Source organism: Nyctereutes procyonoides, unplaced genomic scaffold (assembly GCF_905146905.1).
Source record: "Nyctereutes procyonoides isolate TBG_1078 unplaced genomic scaffold, NYPRO_anot_genome, whole genome shotgun sequence".
Classification (NCBI taxonomy): domain Eukaryota; kingdom Metazoa; phylum Chordata; class Mammalia; order Carnivora; family Canidae; genus Nyctereutes; species Nyctereutes procyonoides.
The window spans coordinates 15,329,415-15,354,599 of record NW_026575132.1 but is presented as its reverse complement, the minus strand read 5'-3'; the positions used below and the strand labels follow the sequence as shown (position 1 = coordinate 15,354,599).

The 25,185-nt window shown below is 41.7% G+C and overlaps 1 protein-coding gene across 1 annotated transcript; it reads left to right on the top strand.

The window, feature by feature from the left end:
• The first annotated feature begins 136 nt into the window (after positions 1-136).
• MDH1B (malate dehydrogenase 1B) lies at positions 137-25,185 on the top strand. Its single transcript, XM_055345411.1, has 12 exons — positions 137-275; positions 4,505-4,617; positions 8,354-8,488; positions 8,680-8,822; positions 10,823-11,319; positions 14,853-14,994; positions 16,284-16,447; positions 18,893-19,032; positions 19,339-19,390; positions 20,990-21,070; positions 23,624-23,692; positions 24,567-25,185. Exons 1-12 carry the CDS (start codon positions 254-256, stop codon positions 24,605-24,607), a joined length of 1,599 nt encoding a protein of 532 aa, XP_055201386.1. The 5' UTR covers positions 137-253; the 3' UTR covers positions 24,608-25,185.

Below are 25,185 nucleotides of genomic sequence, written 5' to 3'. Positions count from 1 at the left end.
CGGCAGTAGGAGAGGCTTGCTCGGCAAAAGGAAAGCCTACCGAAGAGAACGACTGGTTTCCTTGGGTTCAGGGATTGGGGGGGACAGGGGAGCGCATAAAGCTTTTCAAGGTAATGTGTGATCGTGTTCCCCAAGACCTAAGCTCTCCGTCCGGGACCCCGGACCCCGCGCTCGGTTCACAGTGCGCCTGCGCCACGCCGTGGTTGCCAGGAAACCGCCCCGCCGCGATTTCTGCCGGAGTGGAGGCTTTAACATGGCCAAGTTCGTGCTTGCGGGTGAGTGAGCCCCGCGTCCTCCCGCAGATCGCTCGAAACACCGACGACTACTCGCCTCCTGTGGACGCTGGGCGGTGATCTTCGTAACTGCCTTTTGTTCTAGCAATTCCAGCCCCTTATATGGACCACCCCAGGCTTCTTATGCCTCCATTCAAAGATGTTTATTGAGCAGGGTCCTGTGCAAAGCACCCCGACGCTGGGGAGGTAGTGGGGGAAAGGATACACCCGGGCCTTGGAGACCTTTCAGTGTCACGGAGTACAGAAGCACGTAAACAAATAATTTTGATCCGTCCTAATTAATGAAATAAGGGAGATGTGCGCAGGGCTCTGGGAGGTGTTGCAGGAGCTGATTTGTGAAGGTTTGGGATAGGGAGGCCATTCCAGATTAAGGCACAGAGGCTGGAAGTCTCGTGGCCTAATGGAGGAACTAGATATGGAGGAAGTGACTGGACCTGGGGCTACAATGGGAGCAGCAACCAGATCCTTGCACCCGAAGTGCGCCCGACAAAGGTGTTTGAACTGGGAGCGGTGAGGCGTCTTAAGAATTTTTTTAAAGCAGGAGAGCATCCTTAACGGGTTTGCATTTAGGAAGCCCACCCTTGTCAGCAACGGAGGAGAAGGATTGAAAATGGGCCCTGACATCCAGAATGTCACTAAAGGGTCTTAGTAAAAGCAACAGGCTATTATTGTACTTGCCCCCAACGCTTCTCAGCAAGTTTCCTGAAAGAGTAGGAGGCTTTTGTATCGTCTTGGACTCCGTCTGCCTTCTACTTCGGCCTCCTTTCAGAAATGGCCTTCACCAAAGTCACCAAAGACTTTTACAGAAGCTGTCCAGTCCTAATTTGAACTTTCCGATGTATTAACACAATTGACATTTCCCATCTGCCCGGAAGTCTATTTCCGTTGCTGCTGCTGCTGCTTCTCCTTCTCCTTCTTCTTCTTCTTCTTTTTTTTTTAAGATTTCATGAGAGACATAGAGACAGACAGAGAGAGAGGCAGAGACACAGACAGAGGGAGAAGCAGGCTCCATGCAGGGAGCCAGATGCGGGACTCCACCCTGGGTCTCCAGGATCAGGCCCTGGGCTGAAGGCGGTGCTAAACCCCTGAGCCACCCAGGGATCCCTCCTTTGCTTCTTTATTCATCCAGAAGAACTTTTTTGAGTACTTACTGACTATATGCTGAGAAGGCAGTGACACAGGAACTTGCAAAGAATGTTGCATGTGTGCCAGCGGCAGGGTGGGTTCTGTAGGAGCAGTGGCAGGAGCCTTGAGTCAGACTTCCCGGAGGGAGTGGTTTTTTAAAGCAGAGATCTTTAAATAGAGAGTTACCAAGCCGAAAGAAAGTAGGGAAGAAAAGAGTAATTAATGCAGAGATGATAGGACTGGGGTGGAATGAGGAAAGCTAGTTTGGTAAAGATTGAGAATGCACAATAAACAGAAAATGGAAATAGATTTAGGAGGATTGTAGCAAAGGGTACAAGAAAGAGAGTATCATACACTGAGCCAGAATTAGATATAGATTCTTATGAGCCATGGTCAGTATTTAAAATTTTATCCAAAATACATGGAAGGCTTTTGGAAGGAGAGACATAATCAAATTTGCATTTTATCCTAATGATATTCTCTATGGGAAGAAAAAGAGTAGATCCCAAGACCCCAGTTAGGTGCAATAGTCCAAGAAGGAGGTGGCGGTGGCTTAGCCTAGGATGGCAGGCAATGGAAATGGAAGGAAGTGAGTGGGCGGGAGAGATATTAGGAGGGCATAATTCATAGAGCTAGATGTCTAACTGGGTGGAGGAAGGCAAAGGAGAAGAAAAAGTTAAAGTTATTTCCAAACAGTGGTTTGGAAAAATGGGTAGATGACGATTCACTGAAAAAAAAAAAAAAGTGGAAAAGTAGGCTTAATACTGTGGATACTCTCAATTCTCTTAAACAACTGCATAGATGAACATAAAGAACATAAGAGAAGGAGCAGATTCAGTGGGGGAGTTGTGGCAAAATTGTCTTAGACGCTCTGAGTGTCTATGAGACATTCAGAGGGAAATGGGAAAATGCAGGAAGGCATAAACATCTAGATAAGACCATAGTTCTGAACCGGATATGCAGATTGCTACTTGAAACCAAGGGAGTGGAGGAGATTAACCAGGAAGAATGCATAGGTATGAAGATGCCTTGAAGAATACTAACATTTAGTGGATTGATAAAGGAATAAGAACCTACAAAGTAAAGTGGGAATGGCCAGAGAAGTAGGACAAAAACCTGAAAAATGACCCCACCATAGTCAGTGTTTCAGAAGGACAGAAGAGGGCAAGTGCCAACAAGAAAATCTCTACAAGAGAAGGATCAAAATGTATACACTGAGTGTAAAGACTTGGAGGTCCTTGATAGAGAATTATGGTTAAAGCCAGGTTGCAGTGGGATGGGAAATAAATGGAAGTGAAGAACTGGGGATGGCAAGTGTAGAGAACTCTTTCAAGAAGTTATAATAGAAAAATACAAGTAGAATGCAACAGCTAGAGAGGGACATAGGTTTTTGTTTCTCAAGACAGGAGAAACAAATATAACTTGGCTATATTTAAATAGGATAGAAAAGGACCATTAAGAACAGATAAGATGCTGAAAGAGAGGTTAACCAATGAAGCAGAGTTGGTGGCAGTTCTGAAGGAGGAAGAGGGTGGTGTTCAGAGCATAAGTGGTGAGGTTAGAGCTGGACAGGAGGTAGGAGCTGTCTTCCATGAATAGGAGAAAAAAAGGAAAGGATGAATCCCAACGCAGACAGCCTGTAAGTATGATGGTAGGGATTAGGGGATTTCCCAGATGATGCCATTTTGTATGATTTGGGTTTTTTTTTTTTTAAGATTTTATTTATTTATTCATGAGAGACACAGAGAGGGAGCCAGAGACATAGGCAGAGGGTGAAGCTGGCGCCTTGCAGGGAGCCCGATGCAGGACTCGATCCCAGGACCCCAGGAACACGAACTGAGCCAAAGGGAGATGCTCAACTACTGAGCCACCCAGGTGCCCCTGTTTTTGTTTTTGTAAAGTAAAAAGCAAGGTTATCTCTCTGGCAGTGTGGGAAAATGAAGAGAAGGAAGAGGTTTGCGGGAAATGGTCATATTTGGAACAGTAATTGTGGAGAACAGAAGAGAATGCTGATAAGGAAAATGGAAGGATCTCCAGGCAGAGTTGAAGTCCAGTTGAGGCTAGAGACCATGAATTTATAATGGTGCCCCTCTGCTTGCTTCTACCATGTTTCTCCAGGGGTGCCTAGTAGATGGAACCCAGAAACAAAAAAGGCAGGTAACAGTTCATCCAGGGTGAGAGGCTTTTTACCAGGCCGATTTGCCAGAACCATAGTGGGGCAAGACAATTTAAAACATGGGCCACAGAGTGTGGTTTGAATCATGAACCATGGATTTGAACTAAACAGAGAGGCTAACGGGGAGTGGTTGAGATGGTTGATGTCTTAGAAGTTGCCAGGAGTTAAGATCTCTTGGTTGGGAGTAACTGGGGAAGATTGTTGCAGAAGATGTTCTGCCCTTGGCCCCTGGCCCTCCTACTCCATCAGACTCCCAATCCATCTACTCTGGTGGTTTTAACTTCCTGGGTGTTGAGGCTACAAAGTCTGTATCTTAAGCCTTTACACAGGGCCTGCACTTCAGACCTACAGGAACAGCCACCTGCGGGTCGTTTCCACTTAGATACACTGCACGTGCTTCCAACTGCACTTGTCTGTAATTAAATGTCTTAATGTGTGGTTTCTTTTTAGTAAGTGCAGGATCATTTACCCAAGCCAGAAAATAGAAGTTATCCCAGATTCTTCTCTCTCCCTCAGCTTCACTAGTATCATTCCCAGCAGCACATATCAAATCTACATGTGATTTTACCACCACTCCTCCCTTCACATTTTGCCTTTTAGTGGCTACTAATGAGTAGTCAGTTCATTCCTGGTAGTTCATGCTCAGTTAGTAGCATGACAGCCCCTTAGAGGAGAGTAAATATCCTATATACTTTGCTTCTTTCCACATTTTATTAAGATTCTCACCTCCTATGAAATAATTTTGTTTTTGCTACTGTTATAAAAATCAGAAGTTTATATGGTGGCAGTGCATACGATAATTCTATATTATAAAATAGAACTGTATGTTTCTGTTATATGACGAATACTTGTAACTACATGATAATTTCTGTGTGATATCAAAAAATATTGCAAATTTGAACTCTTTTAGGTAGAGCAGATTGCCCATATTATGCCAAAGCAGAACTTCTAGCAGACTACTTACAAAAGAATCTTCCTGATTTTCACATACATAAAATTACACAACATCCTCATGTTTGGGAGGTAAGAAACTTTTATTGTTTGTTAAACTCACACACTCACAAAACTGTGGTCTAATTTAATGAAATATTAACCAATGTATCAGATGGGCTTCTAATAATGAATGTTCATGTACTACTGATATTTTAACACTAATAAAATTCTTACTTCGCAGTCTCAACATTATATGTTTTTTCTTCCTTGTACCTAATAAAACAAATGAGGTCCTAACCAATCAGTAGAATAAATTTAGCTGTTTTTTCTCCCAAGAATCCAGGTTATCTATGTTATCCTTCCTAACTTTTCATTCTCCTTCATTTGATTTCTAACGACACAAGGCACTTTCTTATTTGAAATACCCTTCTTTGGAGCTGCGTTTCCCCACAAACAGAGGTTTGGGGGAAGGAGTTTCCTTTACGGGGGTGCTCTTGAGAGCAATGCTCTGGGAAAGAATGAGGATAGCAGTGTTGTGCAAGGGCGAAGATGAACCACCATGCTGCTCAGCCAGCCCTGACCTCTGAAGCTGTGGTGGCCCTGGAGAGATACCCCAAATACAGGCAAAGGGACTGGGCTCTTGTACTTGTACAACTAATAATCCTTGGATGCAGGCTACCTTGGACAGGGGACTTAACTCTGGGCAGGAGAACTTCTATGAGGTCGGTTTCTGGAGAGAGAGACTCAGCACTGAGCTATCAGCAGCCAGTACACCTGGTGGCCCAGGGAATGAGTGTCTTGGTCATGAAGGGGGAATCTGAACGACATATAACAGGATCTGCTACAATTCACCAGATTATATGAATCTGTATGCTCCATATAAGTTCATACCATCCAGGAGCCCCAATTATGGGGCTCTGGTTGGCGTCTTTCCCTGAGGAAACTTTACAAGAGTACGGCCAGTCAAAAGGACCATAGTTTCTAATGCGTATCATTTTAGGGCTGTAACTGACCACATCACCTTTCTTGGCTATGATCTGATGTCCATCCTCCTCACCCTCTGCTGGTCTAGGTGATTTATGAGGCATGATGACCTAGACCTGTATCCTTAGGGGTCTGAGTCCTTGTCTCCACTCCCTTGTCAGGATGTGACTGCAGCACATGTACAGTTGCTGTCAAAATTGAGCATGGCAGTACCAACAATGCCCCAGTGGATCACCCAGATACCAAATATTCTTTCCTGCCCACATACCCCTGATCAACAGGGCAGTTACTCCTTCCAGGATGGTAACTCCTTTCCTTGACTCTTAGCACAGGGGCTAAAAGTGACCAAGCAGTAGCCATAGCTTAAAGTTTAATGGAACTCTTCCTAATAGAAACACTCTTGCACTTCTGGAATTTAGAACCTCCAGACACATAGAATCCAGAGTTAAATGGACTTGGGGAAGCACAAATTCTCCAAGTGGGTCACTGGGAGAGATGGTAAATGAGATCACTCTTAACTCCATCTGTTGGTTCCTGGATTCATGTATTGCACCTAGTGGGGGAAAGCACTCTATTGGTTCATAGTATATTTTGATCCTGAAAGACAGTGCTTTATCCTTACAATATAGCAACCCAAGCACCTTCAGTGGACTGTCCTATCTATCAGGCTGCTAGGTGACATGATATATGATAGGGCCAGTGCATCCCATGGTGACGTGCCCAATTCCACACATGCTTTACTCAAAAGTGGTTCAAAGTGATGTTATGCAGAATCCCATATTGCTGGGTTGAACAGTTTATAAGCTCTTGGGCAGGGTACTGGCCAAAGCCCTACAAGCAGAAAGGCATTTCTTTACCCAGAGTATATGTTGATTCTAGCCAAGATGAATCACCGCCCTTTCTAGGATGGAGGGGGTGCAGTGTTATCAACTTGCCACTGAGAGGCTGGTTAACATCTTTGAGGGATAGTGCCATTATCAAGGGGTGAGTGTTGGTCTTTGGTGCTAGCACATTGGACATGCAGCAGCAACAATGGCTCAATCAGCTTTGGTGAGTAGTGGCTTGTTTTCTAGGGCCGTAGCATCACCTCTGTCTCTTTTGTAAGCCCATTGTGCCTTCAGCTAAGTTACCTTATCTGCTGGGTTGTTTCGTGCTCTTATCAAAATAGATGTTCTCTAGTGGGCACTGCCCCCACCCCCGGCCTCTTTTATTTCAGGATTCTGTCAACACTGATTCCATCAGGGAGTCTAGCTCTATAACAGAATGTTCTTTAATAGCTGTGGCCTAGCATGGGCAGCCACACCAGGCTTCTCAGGATGCTGAGAACCTATCACCAGTACAGTCCAGTACATCCTCTCAGGATGCTGAGGATGCACCAGTACAGCATCTCAGGATGCTGAGAACCTATCACCAGTACAGTCCTTACCACTTTGATGAATGGAGTGTCCTCTGGGTGCTTGTGGAGAACAAAATGGACTAGTAGGTTTCCAGCCTTCCATAGTAGCATAGCCACTCCAGCATACTCATTTTTCTAAGCGTTTTGATTCCTTCTTCCATCATTTTCCATGGACATTCTGGTATTTGTTTCATTTCACATGAACCATCACCTTCTCCAAACTTTGAAGAGTCATCCTAGCAACATGTTACCTCTGTCTTCTGAGGTTCTTGCCAGGATATGTACCCTTGAGTTGCAGGAGAGTGATTTATATTGATAAATTTTCCCTTGTCCAACTTGATGGTCCACTCTTGATTCTGCACCCTCAGGTTCTAGCCCCATACATACGCCCCCAGCTCCTACCAAGACATCAACATGCCCCACTTGGTGCTGCAGGTCCTTTGGGGTAGAGTCCCTTTCTCCAGGGGCCTGGCACTTCACTGGTCAGGCTATGTAATGACCAGGGGGACCATGCTGGAATCCTTACAATAGCATTTACTTCAAGGAAAGATAAAGGCAGAGAGATCTTCATCATGAAGAGAAATTGGTTTCTAAGATTTTATGTGTAAGGAAACTTCATTTCACATGCCTCCAATGATAAGAATTCTGGCCTGTACTTAATTCACAAGAATGTTGCTTTTGTCTCTATTCAGCTCTTTTCATTGGAAGGCCTGGGCCACACAAACCAGATAATGATGATTTAAACTTTCTCTGATGAGTATTATTAGAAACCCACAGATAACTTTTAGCTCATTAATTCAGTCTGAATGACAAACTATACCCACATATTTGGAAAGCAATATCAAATTTATGTGGCCCTAAGACTGGAAATATATAAGAGCAAGGGAAGAACCAGTTGAATTTTTTTTAAAAGATTTATTTATTTATTTATCATAGACAGAGAGAGAGAGAGAGAGAGAGAGAAGAGAGGCAGAGACACAGGAGGGGGGAGAAGCAGGTTCCATGCTGGGAGCCTGACGTGGGACTCGATCCCGGGACTCCAGGATCGCGCCCTGGGCCAAAGGCAGGCGCTAAACTGCTGAGCCACCCAGAGATCCCCAACCAGTTGAATTTTTTTGAAATCAGATGAGTTGGAAGATTCGGCTTCTCTTTTAAGTTGACCACTTGGATTCCCGGTCTCCTTGGCAAAGAGAGCAACTTTCAGTACCTTCATTTGGTCAGCAAATTTGAAGACTAGTCTTTCATATTTGATTAATTTGTTACTTAACTCACCACTATTTTATCTATTTACATTTTACAGTGTAAAGATATCTAAATTTTATTATGTATACTCAGTGGTAGTAAAAAAAAAAAACAACAAGCTAGTTCATGTCTGAATTCTGAAGTATCGAACTGAATTCTGAGAGAGATTCAATGGATGACTTATCTTGGAATATCATTCAATAGGAGTGGTTAAAAGATCTGTGTGAAAAGAATAAGTGGAGTCACAAAAACTCCCCCATCATCTGGAGAGAGCTATTGGACCGTGGAGGAGAGGGGTTGCTTTTGGGAGGATATAACGAGTTCCTGGAATACGCCCAGGTATATGAATTAAGATGGTTTTTCTGCTCAAAACATTACCATTCTCTTATGTTGTTCTTCAACTGTCTTGCTTTCCAAAGTATTCTCCTAGCTTTCTTTTTATTCTATTCTGGCTTTCAACAAGAACTTCCCATTATAATCCTTGTCAGCTGATTATTCTCAGTGTTGACTTTTTCTTTCCTAATATTTAGCTTTACCATGGTGTCACCTCTAGCATGACTACTGAGCTGATGAAGATAATTGCTCAAGAAAACCTGGAGACACATGTAGAAAAAGAACTGGAGGAAGAAGCCAGGAAAGACCTCATCAACCCTTTGCAGGTCTGGATCACCAGGTAGGACAGCTGAACTCCAGGATTCATGAGATTGGGTGTTCCATTTGGAAAGGATAACAATGTGGGGTTAAGTCCATGATGGAAGAACAGCTGAATGTCAAGTTTGAGATTCACATGCATTTATATGTACATGTGTGGATACATGTATCTGTACATATATATCCCCCAATATAGCTTCATGTTTAAGTTTTAGGTTATGGGTGTATGTATGTACACACATGTGTGAAATCTAAGAGCAACTGTATCACAAAGATCATTACTTTGATAACCCTGTCTGCATCTCTTGTCCCCTCATTCTGTGTCTCTCATGTTGTCTGCTGCTGGCCGTCTTACTCTTTGCCTTGCCACCCTTCCTTCCCATTCTCTCCCTTTCTTTCTCCTCTTCCCACTCCAGTCTCACTGCTGCCCTCCTGCTCTCTCCCACCTGCTACAGCTGACCTTAGCTCTTCCTCTGTAACCTCATGTTGTGTGCCCGCCTCAATGACCAATGTTGTGGCTGGACCAGCCTGTGGTTCTTATTACAATTACAAGACACCCTCAGCAATAACCATCAGGAAACTTGGGGAAAGGGGGTCTGTTACTTACACATCCTGGAAATTACACAGCACCCCTGAAGCCACACAGTGAAGTCACCAGTGGGAAGAGAGAGAGAACATGTGAGCACACATGGGTCTAGGGCTCTGCTTTTATTGGGGTTGAGAGTGGGGGTCTTGGGTTTTGTGGGCTCACCCTCTACTGCTGAATTTAAAACCTAAGAGTGGAAATGTAAAGCTTGGAAAGAGAAAAAAAGAAGTGGCCCAGATGGCCAGTTATTGACCTCAGAGATCTCTAAAACACCCAAGCCTCAGTGTGGGGAAGGCTCCTGGATCTTTAGCAGTGTGGTTTCAGTGTGTTTATTCCAGATAGCCATCTGTGAAGTGGATACCTCCTTGGCAATGAAAACTTATAAAAAGAAGAAAAAAGACCCAGTTTATACGATACCTCAGTTTTGCTCTTTACTTTTCCTCCTCTCTCGCTCCTCACTGAGTTCAGTGTTGGGCACATTTATCTGTACATGTCTTTGTTCACACCCTTTGTCTGTCTCTGCATTCCATCTCATCTCTCTCTGTGTGTCTCTTCCTATTCTTCTTGCTCTATCTCTCCCTCCCCAGCCCTCACTGTGTCTCTCACACTGCCCTTCTTTCTTACTACGCATGCACGTGTCCTAATATACATGCTCCTTTGGAAGATTATTTGTTATGAAGTATTTCAATACAAAAAAGAATTAAGAATGACATAATAAGCATAAATATGAACCTCACACCCAGATTTAATAAATATGATCTCTCCCTTAGATATTTTTTAAAGGATTAAAATGGTACAGATACTGTCAAAACCCTCTTTGAACCCCTCCCCAAACGCACTGTGAAAATCAAAACTGCCCAGACGCATTTCCAAGCTCCCATCAGGGTCTTACCTCTCTTGATTGGTAGCCAAGCTATAAAGTACCCAGGTACTTGCCGAATTGTGGGTATAGGTACATAATACCTAGCCCATGCTGCTCTCAGGATTCTTTGCAAGGATTTAGAGAAGATAATCCTTTCCCAAAAAATGTCATTACTTTGTAGGTGAGGGTATAAAGTAGAAAAGAGCTATGGTTAAAGAAAACTTGTTACTTCTTTACCTTTTTAAAAGAAAGTGTAAACAGATAATTAGAGTAATATGACACCATTCTTTTGAATTTTTCTTTCTGCATATTCTATTTTATTGGAAAAAGTCATTTAAACAGGTACATGTCTTATTTTGGGATTGTTTTCAGATGGCCAGAGCAAGGGATGAGTAGTAAGAATTTTTTCTCTCAATTTTTGCTCTCTCACCTTAAAAAATCTATGCAGCTGTTAGGCCTATTTGAGATATTAAATCATCCTATTAATGCACACACAGAAATATCTATTAAGAATAAAGGCTTGCCAGGAACAAAAGATTTAACCATTCATAATCTGGCTTTGCATTTTTACTAGTGCCTCTGTTCCTGTCTGCTACAACCTAATTCCCATCTTGACAAGTGGCGAAGTGTTTGGGATGCACACAGAAATCAGCCTAAATCTATTTGACAATAAGGAGGCAGAAGAAAATCTCCGCAGTGTTGTGGCAGAGACTCAGGACCTGGTGGCACCCTTGCTCCAGAGCATCTCCATCTGCACCCGAGTGGAGGACGCCTTCCGCCAGGCCCACGTGGTCATCATCCTGGATGACAGCACCGACCAGGAGGTGTACACTCTAGAAGGCTGCATCCGAAGCAGGCTGCCTCTGTGTAGACTCTATGGATACCTGATCGAGAAAAATGCTCATGATTCTGTTAGAGTTATTGTGGGAGGAAAAACGTTTGTGAATCTGAAAACGGTTTTGCTTATGAGATATGCCCCAAACGTGGCACACAACATCGTCGCTGTGGCACTGGGTGTGGAAGGCCAAGCCAAAGCTGTGCTGGCCAGAAAACTGAGAACAACCCCCTCATGTGAGTAAGCTTCTGTTTCTGTTTCTGTTTCTGTTTTTAAACAACATGATTTCAAAGCAGCTAGGAAAAACACCACAACCTTTAGGATTATTCCGGATGCCTGGAATAGAAAGTATGAAGCAGATATAAAGAACTTCTTATTGTGTGATTTGACTACCGTGCGAACATCTTTTTTTTTATTTTAAAAATTTTATTTTATTTATTCATGAGAGACAGAGAGAGAGAGAGAGAGAGAGAGAGAGAGAGAGAGAGAGAGGCAGAGACACAGGCAAAGGGAAAAGCAGGCTCCCTGCAGGGAGCCTGATGTGGGACTCAATCCCGGGTCTCCAGGATCAGGCCTGGGGCTGAAGGTGGCGCTAAACACCTGGGCCACCGGGGCTACCCTGAACATCTTTTTCTTACCGTTTTTCATGACTAGCTAACTTTGTCCATCACTTTAAAAATGAATAAACAAATGTTTAATAAGATTTCTGTATTTCAAGTTATAATTTGAAACCTAATATTTCAATTTTCCATAATGATAGTCAACTAAGGTAATCACTTCTTTTATTAAAAAAAAGTCATCAGGGGTGTGTTTAAGTGGCTCCACCCCACTTCCCCACCCATGTGACCTGGGGCAATGCCTTGCTGCGCCTCCATTTCCTCCTGTAAAATGAGGATGTTAATAGCACTTGCCTCCTAGCCCTGGCATGAAGATTCAAAGAAATACTATTTTGAAAGTGCTTAGAAAAGTGGCCGGTGCCCAGTAAACATTTGCAAGGGTATTAAACTTGTCCATGGGATTGTGATATCTGATTGGCTTCTGCCCCGAAATTAGTTTTTGAACGAGTAGACATCTGAGGCACATGAGGATCAGAAAACGGATTGTTGTATTTAAAAGGGGAGTGCTGTGTTTAAAACTATTTATCATCTTTGACACGTTTTAGCTGTCGGTACCTTTAGATGGAGGAGGCACAACAAAGCCCATTGAGAACACAGGTTGGTTCATGGCATTCCCTCAAGACAATGGGGAGACAATGAAATGTGAGCCTAGCATGCTGTAAAGCGGAGCTATAAAGGACTTCGGTGAGCCCCTAATACATTAGATAGAGCAAGAGCTGTATCACCCATTTCTTTACAGTGAAGCCCTAGAAGCATGTCTGGTACTCCTGCATACAAATCTTCAGTGCCTCACCCCAAGTTCAGTAATTACCTTAGCCGAATTGCTATAAAATTATTCAGTAGGAAAGGAAAACATTTTCTGATCCTTTTATCTGTGTGCCAATCTTGCATACAGATATGTAGACACTGCTTTATACAAAAGATTTCCAATAAACTGAGCAAAGTGCCAAGAAGAGGCAGTGTTATGAAGTTTAAAACAAGACAGAGGTAATCACCTGGGTGGCTCCGTGGTTGAGCATCTGCCTTTGGCTCAGATCTTGATCCCAGGGTCCTGGGATCGAGTTCCATATCGGGTGAGGGGAGCCTGCTTCTCCCTCTGCATCTCTCTGTGTGTCTCTCATGAATAAATAAATAAAATCTTTAAAAAACCAAACCAAAACAAGGTGAGGGCTTTCAACCAGAAAGCTGCTCTCATGTGGGTCTGCTGGTGCCACAAATTGTAAGCTCTCCTGTACCCAAAGCCAATAAGCATATGAGAAGCAGAAGAAAGAGAAATGGAGAAACATTGGGTACAGGAGAGAGAGAGACATTAGAGGGACAGCAGTCAACTGAAACTGTCAACAGAGTAGCAATGAGAAACTTCACACCGACAAAGACAGCTAAGCAAAGGCACCTGAAACCATCAAGAAGAATCGTTCAGGGAACAGTCCAGATGCCAAGAGGGTAGAGGACCTTTTCAGGATATCCCTTGAGTTCAGTTCATGCAGAGCCCTGCTTCTCAGACCATGCGTATTGGCTTGGTTGGAACTCTTTCTGTTGCAAATGACAGAAAGTCCACTCAAAGCGACTGAAATCAAAGAGAGCTTTTTTCCAGGCATAGATGGATGCTGGGGCTCAGACAATGATGTCAGGACTGGCTTGTGCTCTCTCTTGACCTATGGCTTGGTCCTGCTCTCCTCAGCATTGGCTAGATTCTCAGGCAGGCTCTCTGTACAAAATGGCAAAGTTGCCACTGGTGTCTCCAGACTCATGCATTCATAGCTTAGCTTACTCCCGTAGAAAGAGGGCTTGCTCTCTCAAATGTACAAAAGTAGCAGGATAATATCTCATTGGCCAGGCTTGGGCCATTTGCCCATCTCCAAATTAATCATCGTGGCCAGAAGTCTGGAATCTGGGACTCATGCCTATTGATAGACCCAAGGGGTGAGGAAAGCCCCACCCAAACCATATGGACTGAAATTGAGAAAGGGTAGTTATTTAAAGGAAAACCAGCATGCTGTTATAGAAAAACAGTAGTTAGAAGTGTTAGGAGGAAAAACAGCAGATGTCCACTATAAATTTCTCTAGCAGAGCTATATAGAGCCTTAAGTCTGATAAGAAAAATTATTTCCCCTACTGCCTGCCTTTGGACACAACCATGTGAGAGTGTGATACTTGGAGCTGCTGCAGCTGTTTTAGGACCATGAGGGCCAGCCAAGAGAATGGCATCTTTGAGCTGCTGAGCAAGCACCAGTGTCACTGCCTACCTCAACTTGTTATTGTCTGAGAAAAGTGAACTCCTCCTAGTTAAGCCAAGGCAGAAGGGTATTCCGTTACTTGAAACCAAACAGCTATCTTAACCTCATGCACAACAGTAGAGAATTTAATCTCCACCGTAGGAAATGATATGACCTTATAAGAGAATTAAGTCTTTAAGCAAATAAATAAGGTAAAAAATAAATTAATAAAATTACTTATTTTCACTTCAAGTACAACATTCCTAGAAGATCCATGGTTTTAGAACTATATTAAATTTTAATCTCTATTTCTCTCTAACCCCTGTCCTCTTATTTTCCTTCACAGTATGTATTATTTTTTATAGTAGTTGCTTTCTTACTCGTTCCCCTCAACCCCCAGAATGATGCAAGGATTTGGGCTGATGTGTTTCCTTCTAAACATGTCCTTCTACCGAAAAGTGCCTCACACATAGAAGCTAATTATTTGTTGATTAGATGTTCCTGGGGGTCCTCTTATTATAACACCCTCCTTCTACAGGAAACGAAACCCATCTAGGAGTTAAACAATTTGCCCAAATTTCTATTCCAGTCCAGAATTAAGAACTTTTCGTCAGCACCGAAGCAGACAAAAAGTTCTCCTAATAGCAAGCAGAGTGGTTAAGTTAGGACCACACCAGTGGTATGATTTTCAGTAGCAACTTCAGTATTTCTTGAATTCACTCATATGCCCTACATATGAGCATGATTAGGAATTGCCAAATCCTGATGATTCAGAAAATCATCCACGTCATTTATACATTTGGGAGGAACATAAACTTAGATCATTTTATAGCAAAAAGATAAGTCCTAAAACACTCAGACAAAAAACAGACTGCAGACAATTTTTTATATTAATGCTTATTATTACGTTAACTTTAAATTTCTTTTTCTTCACAGGCATCAAAAATGTGATCATCTGGGGTAATATTAGTGGAAATAACTACATTGATCTGAGAAAAGCCAAGGTTTACAGATATGAGAGTGCTATTTGGGGACCTCCTAACTATTCACGTCCTGTTTTGAGCTTGATTTTTGATAGGTACGGTATATTTTTAAGTGAGGTATACTAACAATGTTGGATAAATGTATAATAGTAGTTATAATCCTTTAATCATCTTAGAAATCCTTGTACAAAAATAACTTGTCATTGGCATTGTTCACACTCATCTTTGTTTATGCGCTCTATTGAAGATACAGAAATACAGAATAGCAACTTGTCAATCCCCATGCCCAGTTTATTTGATTTTGCAATTACAAATTTTTATATTTCAGACTATCCTTAAAGTACCTAACATTTTTCTTTAAATTTATCTCTAAAGCAAGCATATGTAAAGTGAGTCTTATTTAACACACACACACAGAGAGAGAGAAAGAGAGAGGTATCCAAATTGAAATGGGTGGAAATGTTCCTTAACCACTCAGTGCCTTAGTTTTTCACCTGCAAAGTGGAAATGGTCCCACAGCATGGGCCCTACAGGGTCATTGGGAAGATGAAATGGCTTAGTACAGGCAAAGCCCCAAGAACCCCATCACTGCAGTCAGCACTGCCTTTATGACAGGGCCGGGAGGGGAGAGAAGGAGGAGCCACTCTGAAGCATCTTCCTAAGCTTTGCTGGCCCCAGAGGCGTTCCAGCTGTAGCATTTCCTTTCCCTCATCCCTTCCTCAGGCCAGGAGCACTTCATCCATGCCCAAAAATGATGCACTCTTGAGCCCACACTCCTGGAGTGTGCTACCTCTGGGTAGGGACAGTGTCTCCTGGAACTGTGCACACTGACTTAGCAGGGTCAGCCCTCTAATGCCTGTTCTAGTCCTGCTGGACTACTCCCTGAATTTAAACTTTATATGATAACAACTTAGTTATTTCCTCAGTTCTCAATGTGAATAATTCAATGTCTTTTGATATCATTTTCTTTAGAATGAAGGATACCACTGGTTCCAGGTAATATCTGCATAGATAATTCAATGTCTTTTGATATCATTTTCTTTAGAATGAAGGATACCACTGGTTCCAGGGTAATATCTGCATAGAATAAATTCTTCGTACCGGGAATAACTCTTCTTACAGTCTGACCACTTTGCTGTGTTCCATATTTATATTATCATGTTTTTCATTTGATACTTTGGGATTCCTTTCTGCAATATTTCATTACTCTTTGATTGACTTTTTACAGGACTGAGAAGCCTGAAGAAGGAAGGTGCACAGGAAGTCATATTTCTCTTTTTTGGAGATGATTTCTTACACTTGGATCCATTGACCCAAGGAACATTCTTCTTCATTCCCATTCCTCCCTCCTTTGTAAAATAAAATTTTCTTTCTCTGCTTATAGTGAGTGGGTAAACAGACAATATGTGGCAACTCTTAGAAAGCTGACCGCCACAGGAAAACAATTCAGACCCATCTTAGCTGCACACAGTATAGCTACTACATTGAAATACTGGTACCATGGCTCACCGCCGGGGGAGATCGTGTCTTTAGGAGTACTAAGTGAAGGTAAACCTGGTTTGTTTGTTTGTTTGTTTGTTTGTTTATCTTGTATTATTTTAAAACCTCCATGTATGCTTCGTGCTTCTGCTTCTGTGTCCCTGCCTTCTGCCTACATGGTCTATAAGCCTTCTAGACCTCCACAGTTCCATACTCACTTATTTGTTCATGCACTCACTCAGTGAGCCAAGTGAAGAAGCGCCAGCTACAAACACTGCATAGTTCTGTTGAGTTGTTCTCACCGTATCCAAGCTGAGGAAGGGAAAAAGGTTGATTTTGGGCAGATGGCAGGAAGAATCAGATCGGACTTCAATGAGGAGGTGACCCTCCAGGAAGCCTTCAAGGTGGAGTAGTGTTCACCTGGCAGACTAGTGTGGGAAGAACATCCCGCAGCAGCCAGAGGGGCAAGGGCGCAGGGTCAGGATACAAAGGGCACATCAAGACGCAGATCATAGAGCACCACACCAGTGGGAACGGGGAAGCTTGCTCCCCAGCCACAAATTCTGTATATGCATTTTTACGACCTTACTGCTTTAATCTGCTAAAAACTATTTCAGAAGAATTCTATCATTTTTGAAAATAGGAAAGAGCAAGCAGGTGATGTTCTGTGTCCTATGGGTTCTATCTAATGCATCTCTTCCCTTTGTGTTTTACTCTCTCCCTGGGCAAACTCATTCACTGCTAAAGCTTCCCACCTCGGCCTCTCTGCTGAGCTGCAGCCTAGGAAACGCTGTCCCCTGGACATCATGCTGTCACCTGAAACCAACCTACACCAAACTGAACTTACTGTCTTCCTCTCCAATTTGAGCTACCTCTTATATTTCTTATGTTATTGTTAGTGGAACCACCATCCTCCCTATTCTTCCAGGAAATCTCCCCAAATCCCCCAAGTCCAGATTCATCTGTCTCTCCTCTGTACACAGATAGCATCTGTTCCTCCGTCAGAGAGCATATCACAGGCTGCCCTCGTTGGTGGTGCAGTTAATTGCATAAGTCCCCTCCGTTGGAGTTTGTACACCGAGGGCAGGGCTTTGCTGGGTCTTCCTGTTGCTACTTTAGGGTTAGATACTCAGTGAATCTTCTTTCAATTGCAGTAAGGTGCATGAGCGCTCTTTTAATGAATAAGGTGAATTCAAATCAGTATGTTACCTTTTAGTGTAATAGGCATTTAAACCTTATCTTTATTTGTAAACAGCTTAATTAATCTCTGTAGGAGTTCACCAATAAACAGTGCAATATTAGAAGTGAAGAGCATGTAATCACTATGTCCCTGAAACCATATGTTGTCTACCCATAAGGCTGGCTCTTTTTTTTTTTTTAAGATTGATTGATTGATTAATTTGAGATAGAACACAAGCAGGGAGGAGGAGCAGAGGGAGAGAAAGAAGCAGACCCCCTGCTGAACAAGGAGCCAGATGTAATGAGGGTTGAATCCAGGACCCTTGAATCATGACCTGAGGCAGAGGCAAAAGCTTAATTGACTGAGCCACCCAGGGACCCCAATAGGCTGACTCTTTACAGATAAAAAAGACTAAACAGAGAACCTTCCATGCCCTTTAAGGAAAGGCCCTTTAGGTACTGGTTTCTTGACTATCCTCACATTTTTATTCTACTGAGACCATTTTTGATGACTAGAATGGCAAGGATCATTTTCTCATTTGATTGAGGCACAAGGGGCGGGGGAGTTTTATTTGAGTGTTTCGTAGATAATAGTAAGTATTGCCAATCTTATTTGGCACACATCCAAACTAGGCCCTGGGAGCTGCCAGGAAATCACCAACTTCCCCACCCCCTGTCTCTTTCACCCTAGTCCTCCCACTGTGGCTATGGGACCACCACAGGAGTTTAGAAGAGCGCAAGGCCAGTTGGACAAATGCCTTGGGCTACCAAAGGGGCAAGGAAAGGAAGGCCACAGGGAGCAGACAAAAGGAGTCCAGACAAAATAGAAGAGAAAGAATGCGTGAGCCCCTGAGGCAGAGGCAGGGATTCTGAACCAAGCCAGAGGAGACTGAAGGGGTAACAAGAGGGAACAATAGCTTTTCCTTGGGAGAGAAACACGGAAGAGAGAGTTGCCAGAACTTGGAGAGATGCTCAGTCAATACTTCTAGAGTAAGTGTTTCAATCCTCCTGGGAGAGGAATTCCCAGAAATTTGGTTCACCATTACTATTAAAAATTATGTGTGGGGCACCTGTGTGGCTCAGTGGTTGAGTATCTGCCTTTGGCTCATGTTGTGATCCTGGGGCCCTGGGATGGAGTTCTGCCTCAGGCTCCCCGGAGGGAGCCTCCATCTCCCTCTTCTATGTCTCTGCCTCTCTCTCTCTGTCTCTCATGAATAAATAAAATCTTTAAAAAAAATAATGTACCATCTCTGTCCTTTTCTACAATGCTTAACATGAAGAGTTTATTGTTCTGAGCACTTTTGTTTTGCTTTGCTTTGTGCTTGCTCACTACAGGCCAGTTTGGTATTCCTGAAGGGATCGTCTTTTCTATGCCTGTAAAATTTGAGAATGGAACTTGGGTAGTTCTTACAGATCTCACAGATATTGAAATCAGTGAACAAATAATGACCAGAATGACAAGTGATCTAATTCAGGTAATGTCTGAATAGATACAAAAATGCTGAGTCTGCTAATGACCATAAATTGATTCCTCTAGGCCAAGGCATACACTTATTTTCTGTGGGTTCAATTTGCATCCTCTTCCTAAAAATAATCAGGAGGCAATAAGAGTTTGAAGAAATCAATAGAAGAACACTATTAATTAGATTACATAATTTCTGGCATGTTAAAAATATTTGTTGGTTACTTAAAAATCAAGACACAAAGTATTTTTCTATTGAAGATTGATTAAGTTAGCAATCGCGGTCATCTACTTCTCTAATTATAAAATTTTTCTACAGGAGAAACTTATTGCACTTGGAGATTTGGTCAGTTTTCAGCCCTATCAATCAGGTAATATTTTCAATGTGATGTTTGATTGAGCTGCTATTAAAAGACTATTGAAATATTTGTTAAAACTGAATCAGTATTGAATATTGATAACTATAATGCACATTTTATCACTTTTAAATGAAATTGTTGACAAAATAAAATGCCAAGTTCAGTATGTCCTTCAAAATAGAACATTTCAAGAGAATGCTAAAGAAATCACATCTTAAAAACATGAAGACCTTATAAACGTTGTGTATAACATATGTATTCATGTCCCAAGCCTGCCGTAACAAATGATCACAAACTGGGTGGCTTCAACAACAGAAACTTACTCTCTAGTAAATAAATGAGACTAGCCGACCTACATCAAAGTGTTGGCAGGGCCATGGACCCTCTGATGGCTCTAAGGAAGTACCCTTTCCTGCCTCCTACTGGCAGTGTTTGGCATTCTGGGCTATGGCTGCATTGCTCCAATCTCTTCCTCTGTCTTCACATGCTGGTCTTCTCTCTCTGTGTGTCTGGTTTCTTCTCCTTAAATGGACACCAGTCATGGCAATCCAGTAAGACCCTATCTTAACTTGACTAAATCTGCTAAAACCCTATTTCTAAATAAGGCCACATTCACAGGTAGCAGAGATTGGCACTTCAACACATCTTTTTGGAAACACAACCCTACTCACAATGTTCCTTTTACTTTTAGATCACTTAAAACACACACACACACACACACACAATAAATTGTAGTAAGCTATTTTTCTCACTGCCAGTTTCTCTTATCCTAAACTTACAAGAAAGTGCTATTTTCTTTAATCTTCTAAATATTGAAAATATTTAATAACCAGTATGGTATAGGTTGCACCCAATCAAAATAGTTGCTGCCTCTCAGAATGAATTAACTGGTGAAAAGAACCTGACAGGGTACAGAAGGCTGTCCTTGGTCCAGACAAGAGGGTTTAGTGAGGTCAAAGTATGGCAGTGTGGGCAGAGAGAGACAGGACCCCCCCCCCCCAAAAAAAAAAGAGATAGAGACATTCTGGGCAGAGGATGGGCTTTGGAATTCAGACCTGGTTCTGCCTAGAGATCAAATCACCAGGTATGGGCAAAAGCAAATAAAGCCCAAAGGCAGCACGGAATCCAAGGACACAGACATAGAAGTCCAAAGAGCAGTTGGTTTTCCCTGAAACCCTTTTATTCCCTGCTTTTGCAGACTAGAGCTGCAAATTCCTTTTCTGAGAATAGGCTATAAAACAGTCATTCTAAATTTGACTGCTTTGACTGGTTGTTAGTCCTAAATTTTCCATAATACTTGCATTATAGAAGATTTTGTGAAAAGGAATAACCTGATTTTATGCTATTTTCATTAACAAGACCAAGAGATAGATGATGATGATGATAGATAGATAGATAGATAGATAGAGATAGAGATATATATCTTGACTCTGTCAACTTCAGACCTTGCCCAAAAAACTATTCCAGAGATTCCAAGATCAGAGTATTGAAAATAATAAGAATTTTGCACACTTTGGAGATCTCTGCTTATCAGCATATCAATGAGATGATTCATGCATGAGGTTTGTTTAATCTTTTGATTAATTTAATACTTAATTTCTTGAATTTTAGAGACTGACTTAGCCAAAGGATATGAAAAGACCACCTTACCTACCACATACAACAACCAGGAAAACCAAAGAGTCTCAGATGGTAGGTATATCAATTGAAAAAAAAATGTTCTTTTTATCCAAAGCTTAACACTAAATTTCAAAGAAAGGAATTTGATTATCTATTAGCCACAAAGTAGGAATTACGTCTTTTATCACCCTCATCCTATATTCAAAAATCAGATCATATTTAAAATTTTAAAGGAAATTACCAGATGTTCATTGAACACCTTCTCTATACTGGTCACTGTGAGAGACACTGGGGACACAATGTCAGAGTTATAGCCACACAGACATGTGTGGGGAAAGGAGCCATGAGAATATGAAGAAGTAAATGCCAAGATGCACAGTGAATTAAAAAGCTCAATAAAACAAGATAAGCCAAAAGGAGAGTATATAATAAATAATCTAGAAACTCACAAGTGAAAGAGAGTTCCTTGTAATATATGAAGTAGAAGATACTCATATCTTCAAATCCAGTTGGGACTTAAGATGGCTAAAGATAGTCAAATGGTCATTTATTCAGAAACTGCTGCTTCTGTCACACAAGGTGAAAATAGTCTAGAGATCTATTATACAACAATGCATACATAGTTAGTACTGTACACTGAAAAACAAGTTAAAAAGGTGGATTTCATGTTATATGTTTTTAGCACAATAAAAAAAGGAAGAAAGAAAGAAACCACACTAGGTTCTAGGGACATGAACATGAATCAAATGTTGTTCTTGCTCTCCCATCTAGTATGGGACATAGCAAAGCCAATCAAAAACTACCTGTTGAGAAGGAAATGGTATGTAGAGAGTGGCCCAGGTATAATAGAACTACACTGGGGGTGTCCTGACAGGGACAGGAGTGTTAGGAAAGGCTTCAAGTAGAAATGATATGGGAGCTGAGTCTGGAAGGATGAATAGAATTACTACTGTCATGTAGTAAAAAAGAAGCCTGCAAGTGGAGGAGTCAGAAAAGCTGTGGAAGGTGCCTCACCAGAAGGAGACACATGGCCAAAGGAGGCATTTCAGGTGCCCAAGGTTGTGACCAGAGTTGTGAACTCAAGGCAGTCTAAAGTTGTATTCAGAAGACAATATACAGAGTAACTGAGCTACAGCAGAGGATTCCAAAAGGATGGGTTGAACTGGAAGAGGCAGGTGGAGGTCATCTCTAGTTTGGTGGAATTAGTTGAGAGCTCAGCAAAATGTCTGATGGGTGGCAAGACAAGCATGAAATGGATGGGGTCAGGCTTAGAGAATTAATCTGGCTTTCTCATTGGCCCCCTAGAGGATGATGGAGCCACCCAAATCACTGTCCAGAGGACCATGGTGAGCTCAGTCCAAGATAGAATAGATATTTTAAGAGACTCCAGTATCTGGGAGGCAGCACTATTGTTCCAGTTGGCCCAGCGGGTATTGAGCAATACTCAAGGCAAGAACTGAGGGCTCCAAGGCCTTTGTGAGAGAAATGAAAAAAAAAAAAAAAAAAACTGTTGGATCTGTCATGACCAAGGTGACTGGCAGCTTTCCAGAATGATTAGAGAAAAGGCAAGTTGTAGAATATGTATTCCAGAGTTTAGGCATCAGAATGATCCAAATTGTTAATTAAAATGTTAGATTCTTAGATCCTTTAATAAGTTATAATCTTACATAGACTGAAGAATGTTAGTGGTGATAAAGTAGAGAAAGTAGAGAAAATAGGGCTGATTTCAGGTGTTTGGGGGGCTATTTGTTGAATGAGCATTAGAATCAAATATCACTTGATAGTGCTTTCCACAGTGTGGGTTTGGTGGGTGGTAAAAGAATTTTGTGAGTGAGGCAGCAGGTGGCTCAGTTGGTTAAGTGTCTAACTCTTGATCTCAGCTCAGCTCTTGATCTCTGGGTCATGAGTTCGAGCCCCACAATGGGCTCTATGCTGGATCTGGAACCTACTAAAAAAAAAAAAAATCATGATGAAATTAAGAACTGCCTTTTTCCCCGCCTTGAACTGGATTAAAAGTAGTAAGAAAAGCGTGAGTGAGAAGACCAGAATTTTTCCCAATGCACCAGAATAGAATAGAAAAACAAAGATGAAAGAAAATAGAAGAAAAATATAAGTCCTGTTTCATGTAACTTTTTTGTTTCATTGTAAGCACACATGTGCATGTAGTACACTATAATATAAAATGCATTTTCTACTGTGAGTCGTGGTCAACAAAGTTTGAAAAACACTGACATAGAACATTTTGTAGGTTGTTAGTTATATTCTAAATCCAATGTGTTTAATTTTTGTTTCAGAATATAAAGATAAAATGTATTCTGATCTACTCCAAGATGAGGAAAAAGACCTAGCTATGTCAAATGCTAAGCCAAACAAGTCACAAACAATCTTTGTAGCACTAATAGTCATAACTCACACTGTCTGGAGAATGACGTTTTGGTCAGAAGAACACAGTCCACTTCTCAAGACTCCATATAAAAGTTGATCAGGCACCTTGCAGCTCCCCAAGAGCAAGCACTCAGAGAAACTTAGAGTGGAAAGAACAGGATAGGAGAAAATGAGACTAACTTCAAAAATCAATGTTCTTTAGATACTAAAATCTCTATTCTATCCATTCTCTGTTTACAGCATTGGATTTTTTAGATCTGATTCCACAAACCATCTCTGAAAAGCCACAAAGTCAAGAACTCATAAATGGTAAGTGGGGAAACAAAATATTAACTAGTCTGTTCTTATTCTATAAATAAAACTGGGTAGCTGGGTAGAAGAGATCAAGTGTCCCCCAGATATAGTTCTTTGCAACCCCCCCCCCAATCTCACATCCCCAGCTTTGCTTGCTGATGCTTCTGGAGCCTCCCTTCCTGCATTTATGACCAGGGCTATGTCAATGGCAACTGAATCCTTCCCTGAGAATGAATAAGTAAGGAAATGGACACAGATAAATCTGCACGTCCAGATTTTTCAAGGTCTATAACTTAGTTGTCATATTTTAAGAAAACAAGACCCATGAATGTCTGTATTTATGGAAGAATAGTTTGAAAGGTTAACTTCCATCTTAGATAATGTTATGCTAGACTTCTTTGGGGTTGACCAGTCAGGATATCCACCCACAGCTCCACATTTTTATTTGGATGTCCAGTAAAATGAACAAATGCATGGTACCTTCCATTCTGAAAATGTATAAGATGATGGGCTTTGGAGTAGGGTAGCCACAGGGAATTAGAATTGATACATAGATGAGAAGCAGGGCCATGAGTAGAAACAGAACTGACAATGTAGCTACAGACAAAATTCAGAATGGGAAACAAAGGAACCAAGCAACACTGCACATAGAAATATATTAAGGTCAACGGGGAGGCCAGAATTTAGTTTTGCTGTATACAAAGATCTAACAATGGTCTTGTGGTTTGATGTCCCTTGTAGATAGAACCCCTCTCACACACACACTCCCCCAGTTGAATCAGATTGAATACAGGCATCCAAGAAACAGAAGAAAGTGCACAAATGAAAAGCTAATAAAAACATAGGTTACTAACGAATTTTTAATATACCTTTCATTCTCCTTTTACAGATTCTGGAGACAAAACTGTGGAAGAGCGACAGATAAATTAGACCAACTATAAAGTTATTTGGTAGTGTAATAAATATGGAGAGACCCATGAATGTCTGTATTTAGGGGAGAATAGTTTGAAAGGTTAACTTCCATCTTAGATAATGTTATGCTAGACAATAACAATTGCAGCACACACACACAAAAAAAGTGAATTTGATCACGTTGTGTGACCTGAATCGACTCATAGGTTTACTTATTGTCCCATTGTCTCATACAGTTTAGTGTCAATTGCTGTTTTTTAAGCTACATTAAAAGATAGTTGTCAGTCATGGCATCCTTGACTAAACATGCTTCTAGGAGAGCCTGCTTCCCCCACATGCCATACCTAAGTCACAGACACAAGTGGCCATGTTTGCTCAGCTGTCCTCACCATCCTTGATTGGATTAGAATCAATTAGATTATCTCTCACTCCATCAAAACATTTTCACTGAGAAAAATGGACAAGTAAGTTGGTGTCTGTATAAGGGCAAAGGTAGTAACCTAGAAAAGGCCACACAATTCTGCTGTCAGGTCTTCAGAGCTAGTCAGGTTCAGCACCTTCATAAGGTCTGGCTGTGTATTTTTTCTCCTTGGATT